Here is a 14,957-nt window from a genome sequence, read left to right on the forward strand (position 1 = left end):
TTTATTGGACCATTCCGAATTCTAAGTTTTAAACTTGAAATAATATATTAAAAGATAAAAACTATGAAAAAGTATAAGAAATATTTAAAAATTATATCAAAGTAAATATTTTTATGTATAAAATAAAATTTTAAAATTATATATATAATGTCGGGTTGGTTTAGTCTCGGATTGGTTTTTTTTAGTTAAAACCAAACCAAGTCAAACCAAACCACTAGTCGGGTTTTTTTTTTTCAAAACCAAACCACTAGTTGGGTTTTTTTTCTGAGTTGACTCAATTTACGATTTGGTTCGATTTTCGATTCGATTTTGTACACCCCTAGGTAGGGGTGGCTGCGATAAGGTTTGTGTGCATGTGTGTGGTCCTCTTAATTAACTACATCACCCAACTTAGTTGAAGCAAAGGTGGTCCTTTAATTTATTGAAATGACAATCATGCATGAAACTCATGTTTGTATTCTAACAGATATCTGATTACCTAATAACATTCGCCATTTATTGCCTTTTTACGGTACGGGATGGATGGAAAATATTATATACGAGCTCGATTAAACTCAATAATTTTAATCTTATATATTAAAATCCTATTTGATATCAACAAGGCTAGAGTGGTAAACATAATTTTTATCATATTCTTAATCAGAGGTCTCCGTAGTTATTTTGATAGTTGCTTTTGTATGTTTACTAGCTAGGGTTCATTCAAATATTTCCTCTAGTTAGAATGATTACTACAAGGGGGGTAATTGGGAATTGAACGCAGATATTTCCCTTCCATATTTTCACTGCTATATTTAAGGCCGCAATCATTCACTATGCAACTTGCAAACTAGCCAACCACTCTCTACGCCATAATAAGTACTCGTTCCCTCTTTTTTCTAATTGTGATTGATTTCTCTTTTTACAGTAAAAAAATAATAAGAATTTAACTAACATTTTACGATGTATTTTTTCATTATATTGACATGCAAAAAATTGCAATACTTTTCGTATATTTTTGAATATTTAAATTTTTTGTTTAAAATATCGAATTAATGTAACTTTCAAAAAGTGTAACATGACAACTAAAAGGGGATAGAGGAAGTGTTAGTACTCCTTCCTTTTTAATTTTTATCATGCATGTAATTTATTTATTTTGATTGAATACAAAATTTAAAAATTTAAAGATAAAAGACTTTTTTTATTGTATTTTAAAATAAGGTTAAACTATTTTGTTTGTTCATGTTTTACTCCTTCACAATGAATTTGTACTTATATTCAGAAATAATAAATGCAAGTGTATATTTTATCATAATATATTTATTAATATCATTTTAAAAAGACTTCGAAAATAATTTAAGAAATGAAGTAGTAAATGTTAAGGATAAAATAGGAAAAATAATACTCATATTTTTCTCTCAATATGCTAAATTGAAATAGAAGAAATAGTTCTCACCACAAAAAAAATAAGATTTTATACATTGATAGTCCTTTAAATCAGTAACAAAGTTCATTTAAGCATTTGAATTAAGATTTGTTAGCCTCTAAGCATATACTGATAAAGTGGTTTTATTAGTCAATTTCAGTTCAAATTTTGAAAAATATTTGAATGTGTTCTCAAGTATTCATTACGTAGACAAGTTAATCATTAAAATATGTGCCTCAATAAGTCGTAAAACCTTAGACTTATTCTAATTGAGGTTTAAAAGATAATATATTTTACGTGACTAGCTTAAATACCTAGAAAATGATTGAAAACACATGCAATTTTATTTATTTTTTAAAAAAAAATTGACTTGAAAGTGTCTAATATGAACACTTTATTATATGTTCAAGTGCTCAATTAAAACAAACTTTAATTTGAATATCGTCTCAATGAAATTTAACAATAAATTTAAAAGAATATCGATATATTAAACCCCCAAAAAAAAAAGATATTTACTCCCCATTATCGAAGAAAAATAAATAAATAAATCAATATCACGTGTTTGTTTTGGTGGATTATTTTGTTTTTATGTGCAATATAGCTGGGCAGGTAACTTGGATAAACAACAACATCATAATTCATACTCACATAACATTGATTGTAACGTACAACTATCCCAAGTAAACAGACCAATTCAACTGTCATTTCAATTTATTGTTTTGAGGGGAAAAAGCAAAAATTAACTAAAGAATCTTGTTTGTACATGTACGAGGCAAAAATTAAATGCAATTTTCGGTTGCGTAAGATACGTTCAATCTTAAAAGCCCAAACAACACCATGTGTCCCCATGATCTGATCCTACTGATCAGATTGGGTCCACCAACAAATTTTCGTGACTACTTTTATATATATTTTTCGTTAAATTTCCAACAAAAATATTTCTATTATATAGAAGAGCCATGAGAAGGACGATCAATGACATTTTAGTAATTTTAACATTATTTAAGGGTAAAATAATAATTGTATAATAATGGTCAAAATGAAAATCTAGAAGAATCCATACATGTCTTAACTTTTGTTATGGGGCCCATAAGGATATTATTGTAATTTTGTTAAAATAAAGAGTTTCTATTAGTTAACTTATTACAAACAATAATACTAAGCTTGTTTTGACATATTTTAGAAAGAAAATTTTGAACTAATTAAAATAAAATGTGTTTGAATAGTTAATATTTTGTTCTTAGAAATACTTTAAAGGATTATTGCGTAAAAATATTTTTAATATTATGTTACATAATATGACCATTAAATTTGTATCTTGATTATTAAAATATTCTTTAAAATGACGTATCAATATTTTTTAATTAATTTGAAGAAAATATCAAATTTCGTGACTAAAAGAATGAACAATGTTTGACTATCAAGAAATTAATAATTCGATAATGTATTCATCGAAAGATTAAAAAATGTTAAAAATTTTCATTTCTATATTTTCTTAATATCAAATATGATAAACTATTTAACAGAGAAAATTTGACAAGGAAAACGTTTAACATTCAAATTCTAATGAATATTAAAATTCAAATTAAAGAAAAATGAGTAGTTAAAAAATAAAGAAGAACAACAAAAGAAAATGTCAATAGAAAAAGACTTAGTTGTGAAATATAGAGGAAGAAAAAAACTAAAAACAAATGAATTAGGAAAAAACAACCTGAAAAAAAAAGTATATTGGTTATTTTGTGGGGGTAAAATTTAGGGTTTTCTTTACTGCGTGATATTAAGAGTGTAGTATCAAAAAAAATTAATTAATGTAATTTCGAATATATCATTACGATAATTGTTATTGTATATAGAAATAAAGTTTCTTTCATGATTGTTTTTATTTTTGTTGAGTTACAAATTATTTTTTTAATAAATACTTTCAATATTTAGAATATAACATCACGATAATTGTTATTGTATATAGAAATAAAATTGCTTTCTTGATTGTTTTTATTGTTGTGAAGTTAGAAATCAATTTAATAAGTATTTTTATTTATCGAAGACAATAATAAAATGTATCACAAAATTCATTGACAAAGCCAATTACAAACACAGTATACTTAAGTTGAAGCAATAGAGATTTGAAAGACTTTAAATCGATCTTTACGAATTAATTGATCAAATTATCAGATGCAAAGCTTATGATGCAAATATTACAAAACGAAGATAATAACATTGTGGAAAATAGATACCACTTGAATATATATGATGATCAATGAAATTTTTCAAAGATATCAACATTTTATATATTCCTCAAACACGAAATGTTTTTAACTCATAATCTAACGCAATTCTCTATTTCCTTGCTGCATATAATTTTTTAGAATTCAACTTTCTCAATTTAGGTTGTAAACGACACATTTATGTCGTATGATCATTTGAAATAGATTATAAAGTAATATATTGAAGTTGTTTACTAAAGAAAAAAATAGTATAAAGTATAGAAATCTCATATCTTTGAAGGCTAATTACATAATATCCGGGAAGTTTCCTCAATTACAAAAATTTTGAATTTTTCATTTCTCTAGAATACATTCCTTGGTTGTCCAATACATTGCAAATGACATATTACTTCGGGGGAGGGATGTATTCGAGAGGGGATAGGTATGTATCCGAGAGGGAATAGATTATCCGAGAGGAAATAAGGATGTATCCGAGAGAGGATTATAATATCTTAAGTTGTGAATTTATGTAATTTTTCCAACAAAATATGTGAAATTATATTAGGCCCATATCATGGGCCTTAAATTATCTAGTGTATATATATATATATATATATATATTGTGAGATACATACATCCAATTTGAAGGACATAACATGATCTAGAGAGAAAAGTATGTGCAATCAAAATCCGGTAAACTAATCAGATGACAATATATATATAATCATAATTTATGCAGCAGCGTTTGAATAAACTATCTTAATTAACCAAAAAAATGAGTATTCTCAGGTAAATTACCTGCATGGCGCAGTCCTAAGGTAAGTGAAACATCACTAGCCGTAGTGGTCCCAAATGTTATCATGTTGGATCCAATTTCAGAATTACTAGCCATATTTGTGGTCCCATATTCCGCTCCACTGCGGCGATATAAGATGTGGTCGGACTCATCTTGAATAGTGGAGAAATTGGTTAATTGAGTTGGCATAGAGGAAGAATAATGTGTATTCATTGCGACAATTGAAGGGTCATTTTCAGAGACATTGATTTGGGGTTTTTTGTCTGAAGCAATTGTGGCAGTGGCAGCTGATTTTGTTTCTGTAATGTTAGAATTGGTTGTAATAATAATATTAGGCGTTGGTGTTTGTGTATTTGTACGGTTTTGGTTTTCTAGCATGTCATCATCATCATCTTCATTAACCTCTCTTTGATACATTTCTTCTACCATGGGTTTCCACAATCTCACCCTTGCATTTATGAACCAGTTTGCTACCTGCATATAATAACACAACTTTATTACTATACGTGAATTAGGCAAGCCAGACTCGACTCAAAAGGCACGATAGTTACGTTGAGGAACAAATAAACTAAAAAACCTTTGTCCTCACGAGTATTTTGTAGTAGTAGTGCTTCTTCTACTTAGTTTGTAGATGATTCAAAATTTCTAATAACACTATGTTGCTTCTAAATAGTTATTAAAAATTATTGGATAGAGATGGAGATTATTGAGATAGTTTTCAATAATTTAAATTTGGTTATGCACAATAAAGTCCCATAGAAATTGATATGATATAATTCCTTAAGGGTCTGTTTGGAAAGTCATTGGGTAATTGGAATTGGTGACATTACTAGTCTAGTAATTATCGGCTTAGTAATTACACAATATCAGCCATGTAATTACCAGCAATTCACAGTCTCCCTTGTGAACTGGAGAAGGTAATTTACCTTGTCAATTACACCCAACTACCCATTGACCAAATAATTACATGATCAACCAAACATGTCAGACAGTGTAATTACACTCAATTACACCAAATCTAATTACTAAAAGGACTTTCTAAACATGCCCTAAAAATAGCTTGCAATGTAAAATAGCGAGTCAATACTGCTAAAACAAATGAAAGTGAAAATATAACATGAGTTCTAAATTTAAAACAAAAAAATTAACATAATACTCTTATATTAAATTTCAACATCATAAATATGATTTAAAAGAAAAGGAAACGTAAGTTCATAACCTTATTCAACAATAAATTCTATTTTAATTTAAAAATTAGAATACTAACAAAATTATACTAATGAAAGAAAAATAAATAGATAATGCAAAAAATTACATGAAATCACATGAAGTAAAGTTGAGAATGGGAAAGAAAAGAAATATAAATAATATAAAAAAAATTAGAAAACATTAGAATAATAAAAATAAAAAAGAATTTAAAATAATAAAATAAAAACAAAAGTAAAGAAAAAAAATATAGAAATAAAAGAATTATATTAAAAATAATCAACTTGTAATTACATCATATAATTACTAGTAATTCACAACCTCTCTTATAAATTGCAGAGTAAGAGTGTAATTACCCTCTGTCAATTACACTCAACCTCTCCTATAATTTGCAGAGTAAGAGTGTAATTATCCTCTGTCAATTATACTCAATTACCTACTGACCAAGTAATTACATGATCAATCAAATATATCAGACATTGTAATTACACTCAATTACAGCAAATCAAATTACTAATATGACTTTCCAAACAGACACTAAAAATAACCGATCAAACCATATCATTTACTCCCTGAGTTATAACTATTAATTTTTCATGCAACTTATGAATATCTTGAGGAAGAAAAAAAGATGTGAAAGACAGAAATTTATAGAAGGTAAGGGGACAAACCTGGTTTCTGGAGAGACCAGTCTGTCGTGCCAAAAGATGCTTATCTGCATCACTTGGATACCTGAGACAAAATTTTCAAATTAGAAAAAAAAAGCAGAAAAATATTTCCTCCGTTTTAAAAAGAATAACATATTTTTCTTTAAGTTTGTTTAAAAAAGAATTACCCTATTTCCTTTTTTAGCAATACTTTAATTTCAATTTTTCAATATATAAATTTCGTGTTAAGTCAAATTATGTCATTTTTTTAAAACGGAAAAAGTATGTTAGAGTGCCTTACTTAAACTGTATAAAAAGCTGGAAATGCTTTCCTTATCCGTAGATGAGAATTGACACTTTTGTTTTGTTGTATGTAAACATATTGGCGTGAGGATCGAAAAAGGAAATACCAAATTCATGAGCAGTGTTAGCTGCTGGCTAAAGCAGAAAGTAAAGAGAGAAGACAAACTCCACCTCTCTCTCTTTTCTTTTTTTTCTTCTTAACATTCATTTCATTACATAGATAGATTCTCTTGCTTTTTATCATCATTGTTAAGTTGTTGTCATGCATATATCACCTTAATGACCACTAATTTAGTACTCTCTCCGTTCCTATTTACATGTAGTTCTTATTAAAAATAGATGTTTCTTAATATTTGTTATTTCACAAAATTAATGTATAAATAACATTATTTTTTCTTATTTTACCTTGGAGAGTTATTAACCTTGAAAATATAAATTTGACAACTAAGTAATTAATTCATGTTCATTAATCAAAATAAATTAATTCATGTTCATTTATGGAAAACTTGACTTTACAAAAAGGAAAAATCCTTTTGCCTAGAAAATTTGGTCAAAACTTGGCCAAAATGTTAAAAATAACATATTTCACACTATGTTATTTTACTTTTTAAAACATTTTTACCCTTTTAACTTTAATACCTTTCAATTAAAATATGGAAAAACGATCAATTTATTTTAAAATAAAAAGGATATTATAGACTTTTTAAATTTCTTGCCAAATTTTCTGGCCATTTAGCATTACCCAAAAAAGGAAAAAAAATAGTACTCCCTCCGTCCCATTTTACGTGACACTTTTTGAATTTCGAGATTCAAACAAATCTAACTTTGACCATAAATTTTTCGTAGATCTTTTAAACATTTTGAATTATCAATTGTTGTGACTTATAGTATTTTTTTACCTAGTTTACAAATATATAAATTTCATTTCAAAAAAATTGAAGATTTCATGCGCAAATTTCCGGTCAAACTTAAATTGTTTGACTCTTGAAAAATAAAAAGTGTCACATAAATTGGGACAGAGGGAGTATTAAATAAGCAATGGTAAAATTACCTGGTTTCTCAAGGAGTGTAAACCTAAAATGGTGACAACTATATAGAAACGGAGGGAGTAAGAGTTTAACTTTAAATATTCATTCACTCTTAATGAAATGATTTATATATAATCACATAAATATTTATGACTTGTTTAAAATTACATAAATTTCAAAAAAAAAAATTAAAAATTTAATATCAAGTCAAATTATCACATAAAATGAAACGAGGGAGCACTACTTTTCAAATGCATGCCTAAATAAGTCAGAAAGGTGGTAGTATATTGGATTTCATCTAGAGGTAAAAGTGGTGCACAAAAAGTAGTAAGAGGTAATTTTGCATTTTGTTGAAAGGACTGATGAATTGCAGCAGTGCCTTTAACATTGACTGCAAAGAGAGGGAAAAAGAAAATGTACCAACTACTCAATATTGGAAATGTGTTTTAGATTAGACTAATAAAAGTTGATTGCACAAAAATTCATTTAGCAATAATCATGGTATCAAAGACTTTTCCTCATTAACTTTCGGTTGTGTGGTAAATATCAAATATCTAGATTTTATAAAGGAACTAGGACTTGGGACAAGTGTATGTAAGCTAGAGTTTATACAAACAAGTGCAACTCAACTTCAAGTTACTTTGTTATATTCTATTCTTTTTAATCTTATTCATATCTTTTATACTTAAAAATAATTTAATTTTACTTCTTTTCTTTCATTTTATTATGCACTATATCAAATACAATTTAAGTCGAGTACACGTTATTTAACTTATAGTATTTTTTTTATATAGGGTTTTAACATTTTAACCAAGTGAATAAAATTATATTCTATTCACCTGACAAGAGGTAGTTGTTCGAATGGTAAATATATTTCACTTTCAACCCTAAAGTTGTGAGTTCGAGTCACCAAAAGTAGGTCCTCCTAGGAAAGGGTAAAGATGTACACACTGTTATTTTTGTTAATCTCAATTTATACGTCACAACATTAGAGAGTTAATTTTTTTTAAATTCGGATATAGAATCTTTAAATTTATTTTAAAATATAATATATATATATATATATGAAAATTTACGTACTCCATCCGTCTCAATTTATGTGACACCTTTCTAATTTCATAATTCAAACAAGTATTTTTATTACCGTAATTTTTTCAGATATATTTTAAAAATATTGAATTATCAATAATTGTTACTTATACTAGTACTTTTTACGTAGTTTTTAAATATATAAAAAAAATTAAAAATTAAAAAAAACATAACTTAAAGACTTCCCGCCTGAATTCAAGGTCCAAACTAATTAGTTTGACTCTGAATATCAAAACAATGTTACATAAGTTGAGACATAGTGAGTAAAAAAATACTATAACCCCTCAAAATATCTTTAAAACATAATTAAGAAAAAAATATGACAAAAAAAAAACTTGTTTGACTTTCGAAATATCTCACATAAATTGAGACGAAGGAGTATAGATAGAAGTTAGAAGGAAAAAGATGAGAAAGACGTACGGATGTAGAAAATGTTCGAAAAGCCAAGCTCTTAAAATATTGACAGATCGTTCAGGCAATCCTCTTTGTGGCCTCCAAGCTTCTTGTTCCATCATTCCCATTTGTTGAAAAGCTCTTTGTTGCCTCAAGCTTTGTTCAAGCACCTTAAGCCTTGGTGTTTCTCCTTTAGTCAGTCCTGAACTACTGCTTGCATCTTTTTCACCTAGTGCCTCACATGTCTTCTTCAATTGCGCCGCCACGCCATCTTTTAAACACTTGAAATGCCTAGACATAGCTTTCTGTGCTAGTGCTGTGTAAGGAACTGCAGCTCCAAAACCCATCACTAGATCGAATGAGTTTACTACCATCTGCATTTGTTCACAATAGTGGTTGTATCTTTTCTCTACCTACAAGTAATTAAACACACCAAGAAATCAAAGAAAGAATATTTATAAAGTGTAACAATCTATCTTATTTTTATACAATTAGGTTAACTACAATAACAAGAAGTTTTTTTTCTAATAACATGGAAAATGAAGTGCTAAATAACTTATTATTCGATCTTGATTTTTCTGTTTTAATCTGTTTAAAAAAGAATGCATATATCCTAATTTAGAAATTACTCGTTAATTTTAACTCTTACAATATGACATGTTTAAGACCACAAGTTTAAAGAATATTCCAATATAATATACGTATTCTTAGTTAATTTAAGATTACAAGAATCAAAAGTGTTCGTCAGCGAGTTAATGAAAAAGTAGTTCAATTAGTTGAAAAACATATAAGGTGCAGCTGGGAAGTTAAATTTCCTCAACAAGAAAACTACTAGTACTAAAATTGTGGCTTTACCTTCTACTCAAGCAAACAAGAATATCTTCATTGTAAATCAAATACTGATTAAAATAGTAACAAAAGAAAGGAAGAAAGATACATGAATTTATATTCTAATAAAAAGGTAGCAAGAAAGCTGATCGATAGTATATGTGAACAAATAGTACATTGAAAAATGATTGTTGTTGTGAAGAAAGAATATCCTGTGTGTTTTGTTGCATGTGCCTTCGCTTACCATTTTTTCAATACAGCAATAATAACACTATAATGTATTAAAAAAAAAAGAAGGAAGATTTACAAACATCACTTATTTTGTCTGTATTGAAATATGATGGTCAAATAAATAAAAGTGTACATTTAAAGGTAGTTTGATTGGGATGTCTGAAGTTTGACTAAATTTGAATTCGTGTCAGCGAAAGTTACATATTGGGGGTAAAACGTTTCCTAACAAAGGCGATTCCTTATCCAGGGGAATTCAAACATGAGACCTTTGGTAAAAGATGAAGAAGTACTTATCAGTCTAGCACAACTCTGATTGATAAATAGGATGTATTAGAATAAAATCATAGTGAATATGATGTATTAGAATAGAAATAATACACCATATACTATAACTAATGTCATGATTTACTATGTGTAAGAATATTACTGAAAAGGCGTACAACTAATACTACCAAACAAGAAATTAAACAATATCAAGACATATCAATGTTATTTTCTCTAATACCTCCTATCAAACGCCGCTTAAAGATAATATCTACTTCTGGAGTGCTAACATATTTTAGCAGAAGAAAGATATAGCTTGATGGTAGAGTGAGAGCTAATTTTATCACCAAAACAAAATCTTATGTTATGCTTAACACCCAAAATCAAAAAGAAATCAAACTCAATCTATATATTACAAAATCTATTTAATTTCTTTCTAGCCGGCTTTATATATTCTCCTCTATAAAAGATTCCTCCAACTCCTAGAATTTTCTATTCCTTCCCTTTCTTGTGGTTTTAATTTATAATCAACATATATAGTATAGTACCAAATAAACAACAATGATTGGTCATTGACCCCCGGATCGCGAATGTACCTCTTTGACTTCACTTGAACTCAGTAATTTAACTCGTATATTTGTAAGAAATTCACTAAACAAACATAAAAAATAAATTCTGACCACATAGTAAATCAAGTTGTGATAGAATTTCAAATTCAAACACATAATTTTCAAATTCTGAATAAATAGAGAGAGAGGGGAGATTGTACATGCCTCATCAAGCATGGATAAAAGTTTGGCCTTCCTTCTTTGATGATCAAGTCTCTCTGCAGTTGACAAATTAGGAGGGATAATATCCTTTGAAGAAGATGAATTATTGTTATTACTTCCACTAGGGTTAATAATGGGTGATGTACTTGTGTTGTTATTCCTAAAAACTTTGTTGATTTTCTTGAACAATTGACCCTTCCCAACACAACAAAACTCTTCCAACAACTCTTGTGTTGCTTTGACATACTTTGAATTCCTCAACACATTGACTAGTCCTAGTGATGACCCAAAACCAATATTATGATGATTTTGACTTTCTTGATTGAAAAACAACATTTCTCCTCCACTACTCATCCTCAAATCTTCCACTTTGGATGCTTCCAAATGTTGTAAAGTGGATGACAAGGACAATGAAAGACCTTCATGCCCTTGATCAATCACATTTACTCCTCCAATTGGATTTGAAGAAGTACTTGCTCCTCCACACATGAATTGACTAAAATGCCCTCCAACCGGGCTAGAAAATCCTTGATGAAGAGTTGAAGGAGTAGATTGTGATGGTGAACTTGGTTGTGGATTCATAAGAAAAAGTTGCATGGACTCCGCGGTATTTATACTTGGTACTTGATTGTGTTGACGCTGATAATAAGCAGTTACACTATCACGGTTACTCAATAATACCTTCGCATTCACATCATCTTTTGTATCCCCAAATGGTACCTGCAAACTTCCACCAACTACGATCTCTTGTCTGTTACCAAACCACTCCCTGGTCGGAGGTTGATGATGTGGCTGTTGATTCGGATGTCTATAGTTATTTGACAATTGATTCTGTAACAACTCAGTTGCAGCCGTGGATGTTGTCTGAAAATTGAACATTTCAGACAACAACCCGGCTGTCTCATAAACTTGGATTCCACTTGATTCTCCTCCTTGTGGCTCAAACCCTTGTTCTACTCTTAATTTTTCTCGTTGGATCTGGAGACCGATATGTTGTTGTTGGTCTTGAGGTCTCTCAAATTCATTCGAGAAACTAGCAAGACCTTGGTGATGATAGTCTTGAGACATTGGACTATTCTAAGAAACGGTTCAAAAATTGAAGCGTATCACCATCTCATCTGATCATTTTCTTTTGAATTTCTTCAACCATCACGATAAATTAACCCACCTCCTTCTTTTCTTGCAATTGGCTTCTGAGTCTACTATAGATCGAGCATAAAATAGTAAAAATAAATAAATAAACATAGAACAAAGAGATCATGGATACAACTATAATTGGGAACAAGGAAAGTATAAAAAAAAAAAAAAAAGAGAGAATAATCAAAGTAAAGACTTTTTTATTTTTTTCAATTTCTTTAATTTTTTTTTTAAAAAAGAAGTTGAATTTTATTTACCTCATAGAATTGCAGGTCGGAAAAGGTTGCAAAGCCTCTCATCAGCTATCGTTTTCACTTCAACATATGAACAATGTTTTTTTCGCTTTCTCTTTGTTTGTGTGTATATATGTTGTTTGTAAGGCTGTCGTTTTTTTTTTTTACTTTTCTTTCTCTATCTCTGTCTTTGTTGCTCTTTGTATTTTGCAGTGATTGTTGTCTCTGCAATTGCCTTCTGGAAAGAGAGAGTCTAATAAGTAACAACAATAAAGTGTACTTTTATAATGCAGATGGACTTGCTCTCATAATGTGAATTTTAACATGTATCCGTAGATGCGCGTTTGGACATAAAAATTATGAAATTAAAAAAGAATAGAGCATTTGTTATTAAATACCTCGGGTCCATTATTTAGGATAGTGGGGACATCGATAATGATGTCAAACATCGCATTGGTATAGCATAAATGAAATGGAGGCTTGCCTATGGAGGCTTGTGTGATAAGAAGGTATCTTCTAAATTTAAAGGCAAGTTCTACAAAGTGATGGTTAACCTGTTCTTGTTGTATGGTGTGGAGTGTTGGTCTGTCAAGAGCTCACATGTACAGAAGATATATGTTGTGGAGATGAGGATAAGTGGAAATACTAGGAGTGACAAGATTAGGAATATTGAGGTTAATCAGGAGAAGGTGAGAGTGGCGGACAAGATGAGGGAAACGAGACTCATGAGATGATTTGGATATCATGTTCATTTGCAGAAGAGGTGCACCGATGCCAAGTGAGGAGGTGCGAGAGGTTGGATTTTAGGGGGTATGTGGAGAGGTAGGGAAATGTCGAAAAGATATAGGGGAGATGTGATTAGACAAGATATGGTGCAACTTCATATTATCGAGGACACGACTTTAGATAGGAAACAATGGAGGTTGCGCATTAGGTAGAAGGCTAGTAGGGGTAGAGTGTCGTCTTGCCTTGTGAATATTTAGTGCCTTCCATAGGACTAGTCGTGCCCTTGTAGTTCTTGACATTTGTTGTTTATTGCTTTTCAATTATCACATTATTTTGTTGTTGTTATTGTTTCTCTATTATAGACTTTACACTGCTTTTCTTGCTAACTACTCTGCTTACTCTAGTGTTTTCTTCTTCTTTTACTTCGGTTTGATACACTTGAATCAAGGGTCTTTCGAAAACAGTTTATCTACCTTCACGAGGTAGTGATAAGGTTTGCGTACACTTTAACCTCCTCAGACCTCACTTTTTGGAATTTCACTGGGTGTAGTGTTGTTGTTGGAGAGTTATGTTTGGAAATAAATAGGAATTGAAGTTGTTTTTTATTAATTTTTTTTTTTTGAATAATTTAGAGGTAAACGCCTCTTTTTCTCCTGAAGTTGTTGGAATTAATTACTCGTAATAAGATATTAGTGAAAAATATGAAAATGATTTTTTTTTGGAGTTTTTCGAATGCTAAAAAATTGTAATAATTACATGTCCAAATAATTTTGCTCTTTAGAGATGGTGATGACTTGTAGAAGATGAGTCGCTGGAGCGTACATAAGTTAGAATCATGCCTATAGCAAAGAAGGGGAAAAGGAAGAAATTTTAGAATTAAGAAATAGGGAGAAAAGGTCGTTGTTCTTCTTGCTCACAATTCAAATTACCACTTGTAATTTCTCTATTTCAATGTTTTATTTGACGGTATTTAATTAAATATTATATCTAATAGGAGCATGTCAATTGTGACTAATTATGCAACGGACATATAGTCAAAAGAGTAGAATAATGTGACATGAATAGATGACAGAGCAGAAAATGACCAAGCTACAATAATTTGTACATCATCAAATTTTGCACACTTATCTAGATTATGATTGTTGAAGAGATAGTTGGTAATTAAATAAGATTAGGTTGAAAAGATATCTCACCATCATTTTAATAATTAATCAGACGCTAATCTATCATTATCATAACTTTGCTTATCCCCTCAATCAAACCCGGCCAAGGCTATAATAGTCAATTTGCATCGGTTCTTGATAGCAATAACATTAAACCAGGCCAAGGCTATAATAGTCAATTTGCATCGGCTCTCGATAGCAATAACAACAGATTTTGGAGAAAAAAATGACTTATAAATATTTAATTTGATAGGTTATGTGTCACCTAATTCATTATATGCAGAGAAATATGATCGTTTAAAATTGATCTTTTCAGAAACTAAAGTGAAAAACTTAGCCGGTGAAGATTTTGAACTCGACTTAGTACACTAGAGGTCCTAAGCCACTTCCAATGCCTTCCCACTTAAAGAATGAACATTAACACATAAGCACAAATAGGACATCACCCAATTCAAGCTTATATACTTATGACAAAAGATTCAGATTCAAAAAATAAAATTACGATCTGTTATAGATATATAAATAAGTATATGATCC

At 29.5% G+C, this 14,957-nt stretch overlaps 1 protein-coding gene across 1 annotated transcript; it reads right to left on the reverse strand.

Annotated features, from left to right (window-relative positions):
- Nucleotides 1-4,377: 4,377 nt before the first annotated feature.
- LOC102577545 (BEL1-like homeodomain protein 2) lies at nucleotides 4,378-12,868 on the reverse strand (the record flags this gene model as incomplete). Its single annotated transcript, XM_006344761.2, is given in 5 exon segments — nucleotides 4,378-4,876; nucleotides 6,280-6,340; nucleotides 9,096-9,481; nucleotides 11,165-12,363; nucleotides 12,556-12,868. Coding segments are annotated over 4 exon segments (2,011 nt in total), but the record flags the coding sequence as incomplete, so codon positions are not given.
- Nucleotides 12,869-14,957: the final 2,089 nt, after the last annotated feature.

Source organism: Solanum tuberosum, unplaced genomic scaffold (assembly GCF_000226075.1).
Source record: "Solanum tuberosum cultivar DM 1-3 516 R44 unplaced genomic scaffold, SolTub_3.0 scf00060, whole genome shotgun sequence".
Lineage (NCBI taxonomy): Eukaryota > Viridiplantae > Streptophyta > Magnoliopsida > Solanales > Solanaceae > Solanum > Solanum tuberosum.